The 23,691-nt window shown below is 42.9% G+C and overlaps 1 protein-coding gene across 2 annotated transcripts in view; it reads right to left on the reverse strand.

The window, feature by feature from the left end:
• LOC135550250 (calcium/calmodulin-dependent protein kinase type II subunit alpha) overlaps positions 1 to 23,691 on the reverse strand; it is a 67,628-nt gene that overhangs the window by 19,973 nt on the left and 23,964 nt on the right. For both annotated transcript variants that reach the window (XM_064980872.1, XM_064980873.1), the window contains exons 3-9: positions 22,236 to 22,295; positions 17,090 to 17,144; positions 13,332 to 13,397; positions 12,247 to 12,319; positions 9,594 to 9,696; positions 3,292 to 3,375; positions 273 to 367 (exon numbers count right to left, since the gene is read on the reverse strand). In XM_064980872.1, coding sequence (XP_064836944.1) covers positions 273 to 367; positions 3,292 to 3,375; positions 9,594 to 9,696; positions 12,247 to 12,319; positions 13,332 to 13,397; positions 17,090 to 17,144; positions 22,236 to 22,295 — 536 coding nt within the window. The remainder of the gene's footprint in view (positions 1 to 272; positions 368 to 3,291; positions 3,376 to 9,593; positions 9,697 to 12,246; positions 12,320 to 13,331; positions 13,398 to 17,089; positions 17,145 to 22,235; positions 22,296 to 23,691) is intronic.

Consider the following 23,691-nt stretch of genomic DNA (forward strand, 5'->3'; position numbering starts at 1 on the left):
TGTAGGCAGAGTAGCGGAACAAGAAAGGGAGGAGTGTGCCATGGGATACTATGACTGTAATTGACGAAGAAAAAAACATGCAGATCTTTTTTTCCTCCCAGCAGAATGCCACAATTATACCAGGCACTGAATTGAAGATGATTCATCTACATGGAAACTAGTGTGTTACACAATCCTGAAGAGACACTGCATTTCAACTGTTCCCCAGCAGCCGTGAGCAACAAAGTAATATCGTATTGTTAAGAACAGGAGCTAGGAGGGATGTGACTCACATCGTAGGCCCCAGCCTTGATCTGCTGGTACAGTCTGTGCTGGTCCTCATCCCAGAACGGAGGGTAGCCCACCAGCAAGATGTACAGGATCACACCTGTACAGACAATATACATCACTACACAATAGGAGACTGTCCATCACTCCAGTTACTCAAGAATGAACTAGCATATAGCACATACATCTATCTACCTTTGGTGAAAAGAAAAGGTAATGTAGAAATCAATACATCTGAACCTTGATCACTCACATATGTACATAGGTATTTATGTACAGTGTGTGTGTGTGTGTGTGTGTGTGTGTGTGTGTGTGTGTGTGTGTGTGTGTGTGTGTGTGTGTGTGTGTGTGTGTGTGTGTGTGTGTGTGTGTGTGTGCGTGTGTGCGTGTGTGCGTGTGTGCGTGTGTGTGTGTGTGCGTGTGTGCGTGTGCGTGTGTGTGTATGCATGCGTGTGTGTGTGCGCGCGTGCGTGTGTGTTTACATTAATATCTCTATGTTTGTTGAAAAGAAATGGTGCTGCAGAAGTAGTGTACCCTGTGTGTACAATGGGGTCCATAATTATTGGCAAACTTGATAAAGATGAGCAAAGAAGGGTCTAAGATCTCTCCCAATCTGTTCTACAATCTCATGACAATTTAGAAAAAGGCTCAGTGTGTTAGCCTTGCAAGGTGAGGTATTGAACGGTATTGAATGCAAGGGTGCCAATAATTTTGACCACTATCTTTTAGATTTTGCGAGAGAAAAAAAAGAAATCTGAGAAATTCTATTAGTATAAAATAATATAGTTTTGCATACAAAATGGTTAGTTGTATAATTATACGTTTTTCACCTATTTATTAAGGATGCCAACAATTTTGGACCTGACTGTATGTCTTCCATACACCCCTCCTCTGTCCCTCATTCTCTTCTACTCCCTCATTCCCACACTGTTGCCCCCCTTAGCCATCAACCTTACGTATCCTGTGACTTCCTCTCACTCCCTCGAAGCCTGGCCATGAACCCATTGGCCATGAAGCCCACATGCATCTCAAGGTCAATATAAAAAGGCAAAGAAATACAGCTATGCATAGCGATGGGCCTTCTCCTTCAAAAAAAAAAAATCAAACCACGAGGTTAAACTGCTCATTCTAGATTATGTCGGACAACAACCCCTCCCTCAATGTCAGCAAGACAAAGGTCTGAACGTGGGGCTAGAGGAAACGGAGGGCCGAGCACGCCCCCATCCTCATCTACAGGGCTGTAGTGGAGCGGGGCGAGAGCTTCACATTCCTCGGTGTCCACATCACTAAGGAATTAACATGGTCCATTAATTAACATGCACGACAATGCTTTCCCACCTCGGAAGCTGAAAAGATTTGGCATCAAAAGACCCTCAAAAAGGTTCTACAGCTGCACCATTGAGAGCATCTTGACTGGCTGCATCACTGCTCGGTATGGCAACTCCTTGGCGCTCAAAAGGGTAGTTCTTTCGGCCCAGCACATCACCCCAGGCCGAGCTCCCTGCCATCCAGGGTGGTGTCAAAGGAAGCCGCTACAAATTGTCAATGACTCCAGGACACCCAAGTCACAAACTGTTCCCCCTGCTACCCCATGTCAAGCGGTACCAGTGTACCAAGTCTGGAACCAACAGCACTCTGAACAGCTTCAACCCCCAAGCCATAAGACTACTAAATAGTTAACCAGATGGACACCCAAACTATCTGCATTGACCCACTTTGCAATAACTATTTTGACTCATCACACACACTGCTGCCACTGCTTATTACTTATCCTGTTGTCAGGTCACTTTACCCCTATCTATATGTACAGTACATAGCTAGCTCAATGACCTAGTACCCCTGCTCATCGACTCGCTACCGGTATAGCCAATTTACCATTACTCATTGTGTATTTATTCCTTGTGTTATAATATTTTCTATATTTTTCTCTCTGCATTGCTTGGAAGGGCCTGTAAGTTAGCTTTTCACTGTTCATCTACACCACAGGAGGCTGCTGAAGGGAGGACTGCTCATACTAATGTCAGGAACGGTGCAAATGGAATGGCATCAAACACCTGAAAATAGTATTTTTGATGTATATTGATACATTCCATTGATTCCGCTCCAGCCATTACCACAAGCCCGTCCTCCCCGATTACTGTGCCACCAACCTCCTGTGGTCGACACCTGCTGTTGAGGAAGCATGTGACAAATGTGCAATGTGAAAGGTTCCTGTACCACTACATATTGTCAAAGTTTATATCATGTTTACATATGATTCATATGATATTGATTATATACACGTACTACGTTCTGGGTAAAAGTTGTTCACACATCGGGTATAATTTAGATCGTCTATCTAAATATAAAATAATGGATAAATAAATCAATAAAAAATAGACCAGAGGAGGGCCAATTGAAGCGTGAGTTCTGCCACCTTGTTGACACAGAGGCCCTGTGGTACAGTATGTACATAGACATACACTCTTAGGAAAAAAAGGTGCTATCTCGAACCAAAAAGGGTTCTTCGGCTGTTCCAGGTAGAACCCTTTTTGGTTCTATGTAGAACCTTTTTGGGTTCCATGTAGCACCCTTTCCACAGAGGTTTCTACATGGAACCCAAAAGAGTTCTACCTGGAACCAAAAAGGGTTCTACCTGGAACTAAAAAGGGTTCTACCTGGAACTTAAAAGTACCCTTTTGAAACCCTAAGAGTGTAGAGAGAGCTCAGATCAGATCAATGCACGGCTGCCTTCTCTCCTCTGCTCTGACAGAGAACTCATCTCTGCACCTTGGGATGAAACCAACAGGCCCCCATAAATAAACTGGTGCACTAAATCATAGTTTCTTTGGTCAACATAACTCTAGTAGGTTAGAATCCCCAGTCTGGCCGACTGAGATAACATAAAGACAAAGTTGTATAAATGAGGAAACTCATCACATCAGGTGTGAAGTCTATGTCATGCTTTCTGTAGGGAGAAGCAACTCAGACGTAGACAAAAACAAACAAGGAAAGAGGTGGATATCTGAAAGGCGCCCTGCTTACCACAAGCCCACAGGTCCACAGCTTTGCCATATGGGTCCTTCCTCAGGACCTCAGGAGACAGGTAGCCAGGTGTCCCTGCAAAGCCTGCATCACATCCAGACAGAGGCAAATAGTCACAGATAACACAGCTCTGTTGAAATCAAATGCTAGGCAACAAGCAATGGGAAATAATGTAGAGGTGCTTTTTCCCATTGGAGATTATGTTTATGAATTGCCTGGATGGGCTGTGAGACAGGGGATTGATAAACCGCAGGCAGTAATCGTGGATTATCTTGAATCACATCTAGGATCCAAACGGACCATTTTATAAAGTTCCAGAAGGGATACTCTCGGTGAAAGTCAAAGAAGAGGGTGATAAAGTATAGCTCCATATAACAATCTAAATACTGGTATCGTAATGCTATACAATACATATAGATATAGGTTTCGATCAAATGCACATGTTGTTTTATGTGTGAAGTGACGCTAACCATATCAATCCATTATATACTGTAATACAGTGCAGTAAAGTGATGAGCAATAACCATCTTTAAAATTCTTGAATGCATAGAATACTTCAACCTTTGTCGCAATACAACAAAGAAAAGACAGAAGTCTTCCTTGAGAACTTAGTATTCTGTCACAAACCAAGAACAGAGCACAGTGTTAGAGAGACCTGCTCTGATCATTATCTTCCCCCGGAATGTTAAGAGAGAGTGATTAACTTAACATCATCCACAGGTTCCTGGGCCCGCCTGCCTCACATGTCTCTCAATAGGGCTTCATCTATGGTATGCAGTCCATATCCTTATTATCTACCTTAACCAGACAGGTTTCTAACGTTCTACAGTAAGTCTGGACGTTAAACTCTTTATGGGGGGTGATGAGACCGTTCTTTCACTCTCATTTTAAGGGTTCACGTCATCTTCTCATGTTCCAGCCTTGTTTTGTCCCAAACGTGTCCCAGCAGATCCACTAATAATCATGTGAAATGATGATCACTGACAGTTAACAAGGTTGCTTGCTACTTGGATAGATTATGGATGACTGTATATATCAATCATCAAAACAGTGAAGAAGAATACATTCCTCCATTTATTCTCCAGACCCATGGAATCAGCCTGGGGTTTGACACACCGTGAACAAAGGAAAGGTTGAAATATCGAGACTCGTTTCCATGAATGTGTAATGTGTATAGAATAATTAGAATATCAGGGTTGGGTAAGTTACCTTTTAAACTTAATCAGTTGCAGTTGCTAGTCAGCTGTCCAAAATTTTAATCAGTAACATTACTTTTGGATTACTTTCAGTTAATCGGATTACTTTCAGTTACTTTCCCCTCAAGAGGCATTAGAAAAAGACAAAGGATCCAAAGGAGCCATTATAGACATTTGTTGTATCATCATAGTGGTCTCTGACTTGTGCTCAGACTTGTTCAGGTGGAACAAACTTAAACCTACACATTTTTTTCCATCCTGAATTGAATGTCATTGAGAAAACAGAAAGGTTTCATAATGTTTTTTTGTTTTTTTGCACAAGTAATCCAATGAGTAATTATTTTGTTTCTTCAAAAGTATCTGTAATCGGATTACAATATGTTTGCTAGTAACGTAACGGATTACAGTTCAACTAAGTCTTTAATCAAATGACATGCAACTGATTACATGTCATCACCTAATCCCCAACCCTGATTATAATGAAGCAGCAGAGCTGGCTCTTACAGCTCCACCAGCAGTTCTTAGAAAATATAAAAAATATATCAACCAGCCAGGCATCCCCCAGAGGTTTTAGAAAATCATCCTGATCGAAGAGATGTACGTCTTTAAAAATGAATTGTGGGTATTGCATAAGTGTCCTCTGGTTCATTAAAATGAACTGAAAACTAAAAGACATTCCTAGTTCCTAGTTTTAAAACGTATATGGGTCGTTCAACCAAAGGAATTCCTTTTGAAATTTTAAAAGGCTGTTATATTCAGCGAAGTGCCCTTTAATATAGACCACAAAGGGATTTTGATAAATCTGATTTTTAATGTGAACAAAATACTTGCTAAAGTACCAAAATTCTGCATTTTCTGCATTGTAAAGATCTACTTATATTGTTGCTTTGGCCAAAGTCATTTCTGAAGAGTATTACTTCCTTAATGTGATTAGTAACAACACAAATTGTGATTCATTTTAAGTCAACCCTGTTACATGAACTGAACTCTCATTTTAATATGGTCAAACCATTCCTTTAGAAATTATTTTTTCAAAAGAAACATTGAACATATAATAATCAAAATATGGTGTCAAAGCAGGTGAGCTGGTTCTACTCTTTTTGGCGGTAAACTGAGTTGTTTGATCATGACACTTCACAAAACTGTTACCCATAGATATACAGGCTCAAAATGTTTTAAAAATGTCATGTTTAAAAAAAAAGCTTGCATTCAATTGCTCCTCCCTGTTGCACACAGCAACCTTCCATTTCCCCTGTCACAAAGGGATTTATGTCTGATTTAGTAAAGATGCACTATGCAGAAATAACTCCACCATTTCCTGGTTGCTAAAATTCTAATAGTTCACATAATTTCAGTTTATGTGACAAAACAAGCAAGTAAAGCGTAGAGAATCATTGTATCCTCTAAACCGCTGTTTGAATCATTTCATTGTATCCTCTAAACCGCTGTTTGAATCATTGTATCCTCTAAACCGCTGTTTGAATCATTGTATCCTCTAAACCGCTGTTTGAATCATTGTATCCCCTAAACCGCTGTTTGAATCATTTCATTGTATCCTCTAAACCGCTGTTTGAATCATTTCATTGTATCCTCTAAACCGCTGTTTGAATCATTGTATCCTCTAAACCACTGTTTGAATCATTGTATCCTCTAAACCGCTGTTTGAATCATTTCATTGTATCCTCTAAACCGCTGTTTGAATCATTGTATCCTCTAAACCGCTGTTTGAATCATTGTATCCTCTAAACCGCTGTTTGAATCATTGTATCCTCTAAACCGCTGTTTGAATCATTTCATTGTATCCTCTAAACCGCTGTTTGAATCATTTCATTGTATCCTCTAAACCGCTGTTTGAATCATTGTATCCTCTAAACCGCTGTTTGAATCATTGTATCCTCTAAACTGCTGTTTGAATCATTGTATCCTCTAAACCGCTGTTTGAATCATTTCATTGTATCCTCTAAACCGCTGTTTGAATCATTGTATCCTCTAAACCGCTGTTTGAATCATTGTATCCTCTAAACCGCTGTTTGAATCATTGTATCCTCTAAACCGCTGTTTGAATCATTGTATCCTCTATTTTCAGCTGTTTGGAGCTGGTGTACAAAACCAAAAGTAAAAGACGCAAAAACAAAACTTAACAACAGGAAGCATAGAAATAATACACATAGAACAGATCTGCCACTTCTTAGACTTGCTTTCAATGAGAATGACAGATGTGAATTTGGTCGGGTCACCCAAAAAGTTACGTATTTTAGCTCTAAGATGAAATCGTCAACCCTGTTACGTTCAACCCTTATACCTTATTTGGCACTTAATAGGCACTTACTATAGTCATTGTTTTATTTAACCTCTTGAGATGGGAAACCGTGTTTTTTATTAAGTTGAACATGATGATAGAAATGTAATACACCAATGGTTTAATCATTTAAATATGTACCGGCTTAAAACCAACAACACGTGCGCCTATGCCTTGCAATGGCTTTGTTTACAAACCGTAAGCTCAAGCAGAACACACGACCAAAAATACTGGTAACCTTTCATGTGTGGCGTGACTGTCGGCTAGCAAGCTACTTGCTAGCATGCCGGCAAAAGCACATTGTATTGTTACTGGAAGTCAGTGTAAATTTAACGCTTCACTATTTTCTAAAGAATGAAGACATACGACAGCAGTGGCAGCTTTTCATTTCGGGTGGACAGGCCGAACAGAAAATCAAGATCTTATCATTTGTGTGCAGTCCACATTTCGGGCGAAGTTGCTTTGTCAATTGGGGAGAACATTCGATGGGTCTTGCCAGGAAGCTAATCTTGAAGACGCCTGCTGTACCGTCCTTGACAGTGGATCTTGCAAGCGGTGAACATAATGTAAGTATCATCGTTTGATCTTTTTTCTTTTGTCAACGGGGGTGGTGCAGGATTATAATAATACATTTTCCCTGCGCTACATACGGCTATATCGGTCGCTAATACAGGACAAGTAAAGGCCCAGTCCATCACCACTTTTTTTTCTTCTTTTTTGATTTTTCAGAGGGTGCTCCAGCACTCCTCTACATGGATGATCTCCTGAAAAAGGCAAACTATCGGCATATGTCAAATATCCCATTCCTCCGAACATTTCTTTTGAAAATGCCTTTGCTCAGCAACTCACTGCCTTCCTGAAGACAGTCTGGTTTTAGACCCCATCATACTACTGAGACCACACTTGTGAAGGTGTGTGAAAAAAATGTACCATATTTCTCCTCTGGCTTCCTGTTTAAAGACCTAGCTGATTTCAAGGTTTATCTGCTAACCTACAAAAGTGTTACATGGACTTGCTCCTACCTATCTCTCCTATTTGGTCCTGCCGTACATATTTACACGTACATGACGGTCACAAGACACAGGCCTGCTTACTCCTACAGTAGAATTTCTAAGCAAACCGCTGCAGGCAGGGCTTTCTCCTATAGAGCAACAATTTTATGGAATGGTCTGCCGACCCAATAGAGAGACACAGACTCGGCCTCAACCTTTAAGTCTTTACTGAAGAATCATCCCTTCATCAGGTCCTATGATTGAGTGTCGTCTGGCCCAGGGGTGCGAAGGTGAACGGCAAGGCACTGGAGTGACAAACCCACCCTTGCTGTCTTTGCCTGGCTTGCGCCCCTCTCTTCACTGGGATTCTCTGCCTCTGACCCTATTACGGGAGCTGTCACTGGCTTGCTAGCACTCTCCCATGCCGTCCCTAGGAGGCGTGCATCACGTCTAGCCAGGCTTTTATTCCCCCGTTATGCTCGACTTGAGTGGGTTGAGTCACTGACGTTATCTTCCTGTCCGGTCTTGCGTCTTCTCAGGCTCTTGTGGTGGGGGAGATCTTCATGGGCTATACTCAGCCTTGTGTCAGGGTAGTAAGTTGGTGGTCTGTTGACATCCCTCTGGTGGTGTGGGGGCTATGCTTTGACAAAGTGGGTGGGGTTATATCCTGCCTGATTGGCCCTGCCCAGAGGTATCGTCGGATGGGGCCACAGTTTCCCCCGATCCACCCTGTCTCAGTCCTCAGTGTCTATGCTGCAATAGTTTATGTGCCGGGGGGCTAGGGTTAGACTGTCCTATCTGGTGCATTTCTCCTGTCTGATCTGGTGTCCTGTGTGATCTTAAGTACGCTCCCTCTAATTTTCCCATCTCTCTCTCCCCTCCCGGAAGACTTGGACCATGCCTCAGGACTACCTGGCTGTCCCCGTCCCTAGTCCACCTGGTCGTGCAGCTCTAGTTGTGCTGCTGATCCAGTTTCTGCTGTTCTGCCTGAAAGAGAGGCACTGTAAGAAATGACTGAGGACATCCTCAAGCAGACACAGAAAACCACAGCATTGGAACAGCAGAGAGAGCTCCTATCCCAGGGTCTCATGGGATTGGCTGGATTAAAAATCATAGATTTTCTGTGACCGTCATTTCACAATTTGCGATGAATGAGTGTGTTATAATAAGTCTGGGGGGGGGGTCTGTGCACGGCCCTGTTCCGGACCTAAGGGCACCAATCACAAGGCAACACCAGTCAGTCAGTTAGGTTAGTTAGAGCAGAGTGATGAAAAATAAGCTGTACCTAACCTATTCCAACAAGATGGTTTTACACAGCAGGCCTCACTACTAAAGAGTCTGGATGACGCTGTGGTGACATTTCTACTTCTGGATGACAATTCATAAATAAAACAAGCAGCAAACAGCCCGTCTTCTGTTGTAGTCATGGTGCTGCGGAAGTCATCTTTTCTTCCTTAATGGTGTTTTTTTTAATGATATGTCCGTTTGTTTTTAGTGGTTGCTATTTCTCCAGAGTAGCTGTTTTTTTTTTAATTGAGGATGTTCTAGGCAAAGAGTTGTTTTGATTGGATTCCACGGGAGTCTTTTCATTATCTATTTCCCTCTGACGATTGCGACTGGAATTCTTTGTGCTCAGAAAACCCATTCTTCTTCTTTGATGACTCTATGTGACTCCCTATGCAGTTTCCCTGCTGATTATACATCTTAAATCTTGCATAAGTAGACCTGCTTTAGAAGCCATTCCTTATTTGCATTTCAGTTTATAATTTCTTTTTGTGTGTGTAATTACGACTAATATCAGCCATAAGCCATTACCGAACCAGGCTTGTTGTTCCCCCTCAACCTCGATGGCCAGGCCGAAGTCTGCCAGCTTCACTGCAGCACCCTTGGACTTGGAGGCAAGCAGAAGGTTCTCAGGCTGGGTACAAAGAGAGAATAGCCAATCAGTCAGTGAGAAGAGACAAGAGACCTGAGCACAAGCAGGAATAGGGTGACAGACAGACATGATTTTGGGCCTGATTGAATAGTGTTTAGTTTCTTTTGTGGTTGCGGCATTGCAGAGCTCTGATAAATCCAGCCTCCCACACAGGTGGAGGAATGACACCCCCCCCCCTCTGCTACTGCTATGAGATGTTATCTACCCCCTGATACACATAGACATACACCACACACGCGCACACACACCCAAACACACACAGAAATCAATTTTATCATTCCATCTTCCATCTGGGCCAGGAGGAGGGTATCTCTTTGTACGGGAATTTGTTAGTGTATGTTTATAACAGTGTGAGTGCTGAAGCAGTCTGTAAGAAATATTACAAAATGTACCTTTGAAAGATTGAGCAAGAAGGCTGCGTTTACACAGGCAGCCCAATTGTGATCTTTCTTTCACTAATTGGTCTTCAGATCAGCTCTGAAAAATATCTGATTCGAAACGACCTGATGTGATTGGTCAAAAGACCAATTAGTTGAAAGAAGATCCGAATTGCGCTGCCTGTGTAAACGCAGCCAAATGCACCCTTGAAAGGGTGTGAGATTTTGATAGCGACACTTGGACACGTGTGATTATAAATGGGAACCCATCCTGTGCTTTATCTGTCCTTCATTGACACAACAACAAAGCAGTTTCTGTAGCACACACAACGCTGTCTGATATGATGGAGATGGTGTGAGGGTTTGTTGCCGCTTCTCATGTAAATTAGAAACCCCATTCCTTTATGGGTCCCTCGTGCTGACATTGAGATATGAAGTGCACGTGCTGTACATGACAAGTTGACAACAGAACAATGGATTGACGGTTGTTGCACTGTAATGAATGCCTATTCTACAATCGTCAAACTGTGTGCAGAGGACATGAATTAGCAGCATGTCCCCTGAATGTTTTGTAAGGGCTTTTGATATTCTGTTCACATACGTCTGCTTCTCCTCTTGCTTACTGCCGAATTCCTCTGTCTGTCATGTCAATGTGTTGTGTGAAGGAAGTTGATGGTCGCCATCAAGTCAGCAGTAACATCCAGACTCCGGACAGATGAAACAGACAGAACCAAACGGAGTGGATAGGAAGAGGGTGTGCCCTCAGAGTCACACAACCCGGGTCATGACTTTGAGTTGCAGTCGCCATCTCAGGTGATTGTGGCCTGCAAGCTAAATCCGTCTAAATGGGACACGATGGTGAGAAAATAAGTGTGTACACTGATTGACCGCTACAGCACGTGGTAGTATCAAATTCGGTTTTAACTCGTGATTTTCTTGGACTACAAATCAATACGGCGCTAAGTCGTCGTGAGAAAATAGCAGTGCAGTTTAAGAATGCAGTTGACACTGTAGAGAGTTATGACACACAGGAGGACGAAGCCATGAGGTGAGGCAGGTCAGGGGGTCTTTAGTAACACCTGACTCACTGTGGGGACCAGAGGAGGTGACAGGTGGATTCCCTAACCAACCACCCATCAAGTCCCAGCTCCACCTGAACTGCCCTGCTATCACATTGTGGTGCTGAATGTCCCCAAGAAAATGTTCCTGAACTGAATAAAATATGACTAGAGGACTGCAGAGGTATTGACAAAGTTATTATTGTCCGATATGCTGCTGACTCAACCGTATGTTTTACGACTAGTTATCCCTCTTCCTCCTCCTCCTCCTCCTCCTCCTCTTCTTCCCGTCAGACCTCTTTGTGAGAACAGCGTGGGGGGTGTGATGGCTGGAAACAGATTTGCTAACATCCCACCTCATCCCACGCTCCCTCTCCACTGTAACCACAGTGCAATTATGTCCCATTTCACAGAGGTGGTCCTCACAGAACCATTCAGCAGGAACACAAAGGTTCTAATCGCAGCCCAAATGGTCTGTTGTCTAAAGCCTGAGCACACATTGACTACATAGATGTGTCCTTAAAGGGTTTAATCGGCTAATTGCTACATCCATTTTTGGACTTATAAATGAATGATATCCATTGATTCTTGAAGAACGTTACTGGTAAATGCCTCACGTGAGCTTCGTTCAACGGTCGTACCCCACCAGAACCCAAAATATAAGGTTGTTTGACTTCAATGTTTGCAAAAAATAAATGTAAACGAACACTGTATAGCTTCAAACACGTGGTTAAAACTGTACTTTTGACATCATGGATGGTGACTCCTTGCATCCATAGCTCTGTCAGCTTTCTACTGAAACAGCAGCGAGCAGAAAGCTTTATTTTTTCGACTGCTGATTGTTGCTCTAAGGAGTCTGGACGACTAAAACGCATGGTTGAAATGTACTTAAATGAATTCAAATAACAAACAAATATATAATCTAAAGATTATTGGTATACTGTCTTTAAATTCAAATCTAATGTGACAAACTGAATTTTGCAACACACACAAATGGCAACAATGGCATCAAAGTGAGTGTATTGCAGTGGATAAACAGTCGGGGACTGTGCCGAATATCGTCTGTGTCTTTTAATTGATTCCTTATTAAATCTTACCTTGAGGTCTCTGTGAACGACTCCCATCTGATGACAATGAAGCACTGCCTCCAGAATCTGCTGAATACAATGGCTATGAAACGAGAGAGAGAGAAAACAGAGCGGCTGAGTGGGCTGGGAGTTCGGTGGCATTAAATTGAGTGCTCTTGAAAATGGGCTTTGCTTCAGCATTAATCCACACATCATATGGGGGGGGGGGGGAGATGGTCTCTGCACCTACAAAGACACACCGAGGCGTTAGATTTGGCCATTCATTTTCCTAAAGCTGTCGATCAACACAGTAGTATGGGCCAAAGTCTGTCTGATGAATGTCTTCATGTTGGGCTGGTTGTCAGTGGGAGGCTAATTAGCCACTACACTCAGCTGTCAATCAAGTAGTGGATTAGCGAGAGCCCGGTCCGCAGAGAGAGAGAGACTGATACACTACGCCCGGAGCGAAACGTGTCCATTGATTGGAGGTCACTCCTACACCTCCACAGCCATCTGTTTCCATTTGATTCTATTCGTTCATTTGTTTTGTAGCCCTGTCGCTCTGCCACTGCAAATCAATGGCCCAGTCAGTTGCTTTCACTGGCTAGGTGAAGTGGGGAAATGCTCTATCCGTGAAGGGGCTTATGCAGGTAAAGCTGTTCAATCCAAATGAACACTCCAATAATTACAGGGGAAAAAGGAAAGGCCTCTGACTGACTACATCACAAGAAAGGGTTGTATAGCCTGGGATGAAAAGCTTTAGACAATATATGTCAGGGTTCTATATCTATGCCTTTAGGTCCTCTCTAATCTCTCTGGATTGGGAGTGCGGTGACCTCTGTATAATCCACCTAATTGAATACATTTTACGGCTCAAATTATTACGTTGAAATGTCTACATTGCTATTCTCACGTGTCTGTGTTTTGATGTATGCTGTGTGCGTCTGTGCTTGGGTATATGTGGTGGGCGGCAGGTAGCCTAGCGTTTAAGAGCGTTGGGCCAGTAACCCGAAAGGTCCCTGGTTTGAATCCCTGATCCGGCTAGGTGACAAATCTGTCTGTTCCTATGAGCAAGGCACTTAACCCTAGTCGGTCTGTGAGGTGGTTTCACTGACCTGGCGTCGGCCTCGCTGTAGTACTCTCGAGCAACAATGTCTTCAAAGAGCTCCCCGCCTGTCACTCTGAGGAAGAGAGGATTGTGAGGCCGCCGGTTTCAAGGATGCAGGTGGACTGGAGCATGGAGCCAATGTGAGAGAAATACACCCTTCCATGTACCCTTCATATCAGCCACTGAGACACCTAACAGGCACCTCAATGGTACATTTCTGGTGTGAGAAAAGGCAAATCATTGACAAAACTCAAGCCGTTGTCTCTCTGTTGCAAAGTATAGACTATGAGAGTATGAATCCTTTAAAATATGCATTCTCAGGGCATAGGGCAACACATACCAGTGTGTAATGTATTGCAATGAGTGCAAGGGCGTGGGTGCTGACATTTCAAAGATCAAAGCAGCCTTCAGTGTGGGAAAGTGTGGGAAAATTGCCTTGTCAATTTGTCAGTATGATGAAGTCCATGCTCCCATTTAATAGGTGGGTGTGAGGCCATCCATCTATCAGACAGCCTCCACTAAAAGAGTGGATTCCAGAGCAGAGGACCCTGCCTGTCTTGCTGCTGCATTGGAGAAATGTTGCACTTGGGAGCTGGTTCCCGTGGTGTTGGTGAGTCAGATAAAGTACATTCGGAAAGTATTCATTACAGCCCTGATCTAAAATAGATTTTTTCTTAATGTTTCTCATCAGTCTACATACGATGACGAAGCAAAAACAGATTTTTAGATTTTTTTTGCAAAACGGACATTTCACATTTACATAAGTATTCAGACCTTTTACTCAGTACTTTGGTGCAGCACCTTTGGCAGCGATATGAGGCTACAAGCTTGGCACACCTGTATTTGGGGAGTTTCTCACATTCTTCCCTGCAGATCCTCTCAAGCTCTGTCAGATTGGATGGGGAGCGTCGCTGCTATTTTCAGGTCTCTCCAGAGATGTTTGATAAGGTTCAAGTCCAGGCTCTGGCTGGGCCACTCAAGGACATTCAGAGACTTGCCTCAACGCCACTCCTGCGTTGCCTTGGCTGTGTGCCTAGGGTCTTTGTCCTGTTGGAAGATGAACCTTCGCCCAAGTCTGAGGTCCTGAGCGATCTGGAGCAGGTTTTCATCACAAATATCTCTGTACTTGGCTCTGTTCATCTGTCCCTAGATCCTGACTTGTCTCCCAGTCTCTGCCACTGAAAAACATCCCCACAGCATGATGCTGCCACCACCATGCTTCACCGTAGGGATGGTGCCAGGTTTTCTCCAGACATGACGCTTGGCATTCAGGCCAAAGAGTTCAATCTTGGTTTCATCAGACCAGATAATCTTGTTTCTCATGGTCTGAGAGTCGTTTAGGTGCCTTTTGGCAAACTCCAAGAGGGCTGTCATGTGCCTTTTACTGAGTAGTGGCTTACGTCTGGCCACTCTACCATAAAGGCCTGATTGGTGGAGTGCTGAGCAGATGGTTGTCCTTCTGGAAGTTTCTCCCATCTCCACAGAGGAACTCTGGAACTCTGTCAGAGTGACCATCGGGTTCTTGGTCACCTCTCTGACCAAGGACCTTCTCCCCCGATTGTTCAGTTTTGCTGGGAAGCAATCTATAGGAAGATTCTTGGTGGTACCAAACTTCTTCCATGTATGTATCGATGGAGGCCACTTTGTTCTTGCGAACCTTTAATGCTGTAGAAATGTTTTGGTACTCTTCGCCAGATCTGTGCCTCGACACAATCCTGTCTCGGCGCTCATAGGACAGTTCCTTCGACCTCATGACTCGGTTTTTGTATCCAAATCCGGCTTTAAACTTCTTCACAACAGTATCTCGGACCTGCCTGGTGTGTTCCTTGTTCTTCATGATGCTCTCTGCGCTTTAACGGACCTCTGAGACTATCACAGTGCAGGTGCATTTATACGGAGACTTGATTACACACAGGTGGATTGTATTTATCATCATTTGTCATTTAGGTCAACATTGGATCATTCAGAGATCCTCACTGAACTTCTGGAGAGAGTTTGCTGCACTGAAAGTAAAGGGGCTGAATAATTTTGCACGCCCAATTTTTCAGTTTTTGATTTGTTAAAAAAGTTGAAATATCCAATAAATGTCGTTCCACTTCATGATTGTGTCCCACTTGTTGTTGATTCTTCACAAAAAATACAGTTTTATATCTTTATGTTTGAAGCCTGAAATGTGGCAAAAGGTCGCAAAGTTCAAGGGGGCCGAATACTTTCGCAAGGCACTGTAAATAAGGCATTTACATAAAAACCTGTTTTCGCTTTGTCATTATGGGGTATTGAGTGTAGATTGATGAGGAAACATTTTTATTTAATCCATTTTAGAATAAGGCTGCAATGTAACAAAATGTGGAAAAGGTGAATACTGACTACTTTCCGAATGCACTGTATTTGTGGGCCTATTTTATGAACCTGCTAGTACAAAGTGATTGGGCTCTGACAAAGCAGTTTGCTCCAAAATGTGTCAGCTTTAAAGACTATCCAAGGTCATTTAGTTTGTATTTTTCTAGTCATTTGTGTCCTTTTGAAACTTTCACTATGTATCTGTGGCTGATCTCACAGGATTAAAGGCGCAATTCAGCCATTTTTATGTCAGTATCAAATCATTTCTGGGTAACACTTAAGTATTTTACTGTGGTCAAAATGGTCAAAAAGAAACAAAAATAGCTTCTTAGCAAAGACCAATTTCTCAAGCAAGAATTTTGCTAAGACTGTCTGGGAGTGAGTCGGACTGAGTCGGGAGGGGCAAACTGAAAACTAGCTGTTATTGGCAGAGAGGTTTGGAACTCTTTCTTATTGGTCTATTAACAAATTCACAGCATGGTGATGCCACCAGGCAGACCAAAACTCCATCCCACCACAAAAGGCTGAAATTCAAACAGCTCTTACACCAAAAAGGGCATTATCATAATTTTCACAATTTCACAGTATTATTCCAACCTCATAGTGTGGAAATATATATAAAACACAGGGGGCTGCACTGGGCCTTATAGCAAACGATAGGGCACAATAAGCAAAGAGAATATATTGTATGGAGTTGTGCTCATGCGACTGCTTCTTGACAATACCCTGCTGTTTCAAATCAGTTAAGAATAACTTGCATTGTCATCAAGATCGTCTTATGCAACACTTTGTTCTGCTGCTCACTTTCTCACACTTACAAAGCTGTTTTTCATTCAGATACATTATCAGGGAAGAGGCAGGTAAAAGAAGACATCTCATAACAGATGCAAGAAGAGTTCTCGAAGTTACAATCGTGTAAGACTTTACCGATGCTACAATGTCCAGTTTATGTAATGAAAAGCATTCAACGCCTCCAGCGGACTGTAATTACTGTTTTGCAGACTGAAATCAACAGTTCTTTGAGAGGCGTTGAAAGGTATTACATAAATTGAGTGTTTAAAATGCATATAATATTGACTTTTATAGAACTATTACGGTGCACTCAAACGGAGTACACTCAACACTACATAGCTTTTTAGCCATAATTAGCAGTTCGATCCAAACCACAGCCTGTACTGTATAGCTTACAAAGGAGCTATTTGAATTCAGGACCTCTACTTGCATTAATGGTAGATAGTGATTCACTGTGGTTCCATCTTATATGGACTGCTCTGATAAGTGTGTGCAGGAGACACATCAAGACTCACATCAAGCTACCACCCAAACTAGAAAAACACTGTGTCATTCATGTCAATCATCCCCAATGTGTGCGTGAAAGCAGACGGAATGATGCAGTCGATAAATTCACAGCAGTGCATTACTCACAGGTCAAAGATCAGGTAGTGATGCCCCTCCTCTGAGATGCTGTCATGGAGACGCACTGGACGGAGAAAAGAGAGAAAATAAGTCAACCTATGTAGAAATTGAAAGCGCAAATATTTCACACATAGAATGCATAGTCAATAAACTTCAAATGTCTAAATCACACATCTCAATCACCCAGTCCACTGCATATGTCTAAATCACACATGTCAATCACCCAGTCCACTGCATATGTCTAAATCACACATCTCAATCACCCAGTCCACTGCATATGTCTAAATCACACATGTCAATCACCCAGTCCACTGCATATGTCTAAATCACACATGTCAATCACCCAGTCCACTGCATATGTCTAAATCACACATCTCAATCACCCAGTCCACTGCATATGTCTAAATCACACATCTCAATCACCCAGTCCACTGCATATGTCTAAATCACACATCTCAATCACCCAGTCCACTGCATATGTCTTACATATCATATGTCATCACAGTGTCTTACATTCCTCAAAATACACTATATGGCCAAAAGTATGTTGGCACCCCTTCAAATTAGTGGATTCTGCTATTACAGCAACACCCATTGCTGACAGGTGTATAAAATCTAGCACACAGCCATGCAAGTAGAATGGCAGTAGAATGGCCTTACTGAAGAGCTCAGTGACTTTCAATGTGGCACCGTCATAGGATGCCACCTTTCCAACAAGTCAGTTCGTCAAAGTTCTGCCCTGCTAGAGCTGGCCCGGTCAACTCTAAGTGCTGTTATTGTTAAGTGGAAACATCTAGGAGCAAGAACGGCTCAGCCGTGAAGTGGTAGGCCATGCAAGCTTACAGGATGGGATCGTTGAGTGCTGAAGTGCGTAGCGCATAAAAATCGTATGTCCTCGGGTTGCTATACTTCCAAATGACCTCCGGAAGCAACGTCAGCACAATAACTGTTCGTCGGGAGTTTCATGAAATGGGTTTCCAGTCAGATGGACGAATCTGGGTTTGCCGGATGCCAGGAGAATGGTACAGTACCTGCCCAGGGCTGTTTTTCATGGTACGGGCTAGGCACCTTAGTTCCAGTGTAGGGAAATCTTAACGCTATAGCATACAATGACCTTCTAGATAACCCTGTGCTTCCAACTTTGTGGCAACAGTTTGGGGAAGGCCCTTTCCTGTTTCAGCAAGACAATGCCCTGTGCACAAAGCAAGGTCCATATAGAAATGGTTTGTCAAGATCGGTGTGGAAGAAGTTGACCGGCCTGGACAGATCCTTGACCTCAATCCCATCGAACTCCCTTGTGATGAATTGGAACGCTGACTGCGAGCCAGGCCTAATCGCCAGACATCACTAACGGTGCCAGACATCACTAACGCTCTTGTGGCTGAATGGAAGCAAGTCCCTGCAAGTCCCTAATGCCTTGACTTTGGAACGAGACGTTCGAGGAGCAGGTGTTCACATACTCTTTTTTTGGAGAATATCTAGGTTTTGATTATAGATAGGCCTGACTGAAGTGATGTGATACACACTGTTCATGAATGATTTTAGTCAAGCTTAGATAGTGCTTCTGGTGTCCTGTTGCTGTCCATATGTTGTCTCCACGATGGAGAGAATCTCTCTCTCTCTCGTCTACCCACCAGTACCCACCACACTCCTCCCCTCCCCCAGCAGGCAGTGTTGTGCTGCTCTGTGTGCATGTGTGTGGGCGTGTACGCACTGAGAGACAGAGAGAGAGAGAGAGAGAGAGAGAGAGAGAGAGGGAGAGGACACGCGTGCGCTTGTGTGTGGGTGCCGAGATAGAAAGGGGAACAAAGTGGAAGACTGCAGTTGAGATACCTTCACCTGCCAACACTGGATACATAGCAACAGTCTCACCATTACATAAGCCTGAAACAGCCATCTGAGTTCATTCCGCTCAAAGGTTGCCTGAAAATATTTGATTTGCATTCGCCACTGTCAACATTGCTAAAACAACCCCCCCACCCCTCCCCCCACTTCCTTTTGCTGGGTTTTGCTTGTAGTTTTTGTCTACACTTAAAGTACGTCTTATTTCCTAAAAAAGTGCAGAAATCCTAACGGAGGTGTGGAGAGGGAATGTTTTATGGAAGTACTGACATTCTAAATGTCCTCGTCGGTTTTGATAGCCTTTGTGACCCTGAACTGCTGTTTTGTTCACAAAGAGGGTTTTGGCAAGAGGAAAAGGCCAATCTGGTGTTACTTACCGGTGGTGGTGCTTTTGGCCTGTCGCTGTCTGCTTTTAGTTCCCTTGGCAGGGCTTTCCATGTCAGCAGAGAGAACACTCTTCCCTCTGGTAGGGGTTGTGCCTAGGTTGTCCCAAACGGTGTATTTCCTGAGAGCTCTCGATTGGAATCTTTGATGTCAGCCTCTTTAAAGAAGCTTTCCTTTACCAATCACTTATCCAGGCTGTTGTTAGGCTGAATATAGATGTGTTTGGGATTACGGTGGCATTTGGGCATGGCATTTTATATATATTCTTTTGACCATTATGAGAACATTATGCCACCAGTAGAAGTAGTAACACCAATGAGAAATGTTGGGTACATTTTCTAGAAATCTACAGTCCTTTAAAAAATATTTCACAAAAGTGATATAATTCATTCTATATTTCAATAGCCCTTGTTTCTATTGATCTACATAATATATTCAATGCTTTTGTTAACTGTCTAGTATTCAAAATAACAGATAGATTTCTCTAAATCCCCCCCAAAAACATTTCACTACACCTCTACACATCCAGTGGGACAAGCCAATTTGCCTGCCCCCCTGTAGATTCTACAATGCATACAAATAGATGTTTTGCAGTACAACAGACTTACATATGTCTTCGTGTTAACTAACAGTTCAACAAAACAGAAAAGGTATGCTTTGTCATGTTTGTTTTTTTTGTCATTTGAAATTGTTTTTACGTGGCGTCAAAGGACAGCATTTACCACCGCAATTCAAGAAGGAATTCCAGCTGAATAGGGATGGGATGGTTGAAGTGCTTTGTCTCTCCCACAGAGCGATATGACAACACACTGAGGAACGCTTTATGACACGGTTGAGAGCCTCGACGCTGATACGCCAATTATCCCTAGCAGAACACAATGCCTTCATTTGTGGCAACATCCTCGTATAGGTAGGGACTGCTGTCAATCCACCAAGCATGATAAACATGAGCCATTAGGATATCTCCAAACCGCTATATGGGTGTCACTGTCATAATGGGTTTGAGTGGGTCTTGTACAAAATCCATTCCCAGGAATCACACAACAAACAACAAAAAAAACACAGGCCTATTCTATTGAGAACCAAACGTACCAAACCTGGCCCTTAGCCCTTGGCGTGGTGAGTCTGAATTATGAGTATCAGAGCCAATTCATCCAACACGTTGGTTCTCTCCTCTCCTGGATCTATGTGGGCCGACTTTGGCTCTTGGATGAATAACCACCCCCGGTTTCGGCAGAGGAAGGCCGCCATGTAAAGAATGTGCCGATAAACAAAACGAGTCAATCCGAAGGCTGCAAAGTCAATTGGGAGGTTTTCACTGCTGCTCTGCACCGTCTCAAACAGCATGGTGGACGTAGGAGCACATGAAAAAGGCTGGATGTGGGCCAGTTCTTTAATAGCCTGTGATGGTCGGTTAGGCTCAGGGATAGAGAGCACAGGATGAGGGCAGTGTGTCTCAATGCATCCGACTGATTCAGAAAAAGGCAGCTAGCTCACGTCAGAGCCTATACTGTACAGAACCCGGGAACTTGACTACATTATCAGGGGAGAGCTTGACGCTGAGGATCTTTATTCTATTGAGCTGCAGTCTGTGCAGGCAAATTTCCCACAAGGGCTATAAAATGCATACACGGCCACAGGGGCAAATATTCAGCGAGATGACAGCAGATAATGTATTCCTTTCCTCCCAGTCTGTCTGTTTAGGAGCAGTAGGAATTCAGTTTTATGTTGATAGAAGGCTGGATGTTTCAGCCTCCCCCTCTCTCTCTCTCCTCTATCCCTGACAGATCACAAAACAGCATACAACCTTATCCGAGGGCATCCACAGGCCACACTCGTATTGATTCTCTCCCTGACCACTCGGAGGCTGGGTTCGACATACTGTACAGTACAGTCAAGTCATGCTCCCTCTCTTCCTCTCTCATTCCCTCTCTCTCTCTCTCTCTCTCTCTCTCTCTCTCTCTCTCTCTCTCTCTCACACACACACTTCAAATGGTTTAGATTTTAAATCTTTAGATTAGTAATGCAGTTATATTTACAATTCGGTAATCTAGCAGACACTCTTATTCAGAGCAACTTACAATTAATGTATTCATCTAGGTCAAGTAGCTAGGTGAGACAACCACATCACAGTCATAGTAAGTACAATTTTACTCAATAAAGTAGCAACAGCAAAATCAGTGATAGTAGAAAAATAGAAGTGAAAGCTTTTGTTTATGGGGGGTGGATAAAACTGAGATGTCTTATTTAAGATTTGATTTTTTAAAGAGGTAGGGTTTCAGACGTTTTCGGTGAGATGGGCAGGGACTATACTGTCCTAGCATCAGGAGGAACCTCGTTCCACCATTGGGGTACCAGGACAGATCCTCCTACAGTCAATCCTGTCCATGGCAGCGAGTGGGATGCATTATTAAACACTTATGGGTCTGGGAAAAGTAGAAAAGTGCTTCTCAGCCTGTTAATCAGTAAATAACACGTTGTGGTCCTGAGCCGGCTCTGATGGTGCCACAGAGTGATGTTCCCCGGCTGTACTCACAAGAACCATGACAGTCAGCTAGCTGTCTGTCTCTCTGGATGGCTGTCGTACTTTCACTGGGCGCATGATTCTGCTCAATGGAGGCAGATTACATCAACGCAATCAAAAGTGAACTATAAGTTTACTATGCTGCCAAAAGAATCTGATCCAAGATTAGTGACGTATCTTTTTTTAAGTGTCCCAGTCTGAAATACTTCATGTTAGGTAGTGTGAAAGAATGTATATAATGTAACTCATTGGAAAACAGATATTGTGGAGTCAGCCAATCAATGAGACAGAATAACCAAAAAAGAATATGAATGGATCATAGTGCTTCTGAGATACACTGAAAGAGTGAGAATAGGATGAGGAAGCCAGCATGACCTGACTGGCCTCCAAAACGAAAGAACTCACCGATGTTTGAGTGCTTCAGCAATCGGCAGATCCTGGCCTCTCTGTCCAGCTTCTGGTGATCTGAAATGGGGGAAAAAAACACAAACAGGTTCATAATGCAGGATACAGTATGTTTCTTTCCCAGACATGGGCCTTTTGTCAGCTTCCATGTCAAATACAATGTACAGAACTGTGTAATAATTCAACTGTCAGGCCAGAGCTGGTCTGGCTCTGGTGCAGCAGCTCTGTGGCCTGATGATGGACTGTCTATGGAGCTGGTTGTCTGCAGATAGATGGCTAAGATGGCACCAATTTTCATTATTTTGTTTCACTTAGTCCTGCATATTGGAGCTCGAAGCCCAAGATTTTGGCCGTACACTACAATAACACCTGCAACTCTGTGCATCTGACTATTCAACACTTTGACTCTGAAATCATCCTAGACCTTTAGAATCTGATAATGAATTATGTGGCTGTTGAGAAAGTTGAGGAGTCTAAATGACTTGACGTTACCTTGGAATGTAAACTGTCATGGTCAAAACATATTGATTAAATGGTTGTAAAGTATGGGGAGAGGTCTGTCCGTGATAAAGAGATGATCTGCTTTTTTTGACACCGCACTCCACAAAGCAAGTCCTGAATGCTGTAGTTTCATCTAACCTTGATTATTGCCCGGTCACGTGGTCAGATTCGGCAAACAAAAAGACCTAGAAAAACTGCAGCTGGCCCAGAACAGAGGAGCACATCTTGCTCTTCACTGTAATCAGAGAGCTAATATGAATACTATGCGTGCCAGTCTCTCTTGGTGAAAAGTAGAAGATAGACTGACTGCATCACTTCTTCTTTGTATAATATTAATGTGTTGAAAATTCCAAATAGTTTGCATAGTCCACTTACACACAGTTTAAAAACAAAGGTGTCCATGTATGCCAATGACTCAAGTTTTATATTAAGTCCACAAGCTAGATGCCTGCAATGTGTCATTGAAGATTTAGATAACTTTTCTGGACTCTTTGGACAAAAACCTAATCATGATACGTCACACCCTGGCCATAGAGAGGCTTTTATTCTCTATTTTGGTTAGGCCAGGGTGTGACTAGGGTGGGAATTCTATGTTCTTTTTTCTATGTTTTTGTATTTCTTTGTTTTTGGCCAGGTATGGTTCTCAATCAGGGACAGCTGTCTATCGTTGTCTCTGATTGGGAACCATACTTAGGTAGCTCTTGCCCACATGGGTTTTGTGGGTAGTTGTTTTCTGTATTGTTGGTTTCCTTACAGAACTGTTTGTTTTCCTCTTTGTTATTTTTTTTTCTAGTGTTCTGATTTTAATAATATATCATAAACACGTCTCACGCTGCACTTTGGTCCAGTCATTCACAGGAAGAGGATCGTTACATGATGAGTGTACAATATTACGTATTGGATCTTTAAAAGATACAGGTACAACTTCACATTACCCTGCAGTTTACCTATAAAA

The sequence above is a fragment of the Oncorhynchus masou genome, chromosome 12, assembly GCF_036934945.1.
Source record: "Oncorhynchus masou masou isolate Uvic2021 chromosome 12, UVic_Omas_1.1, whole genome shotgun sequence".
Taxonomy (NCBI): Eukaryota; Metazoa; Chordata; class Actinopteri; order Salmoniformes; family Salmonidae; genus Oncorhynchus; species Oncorhynchus masou.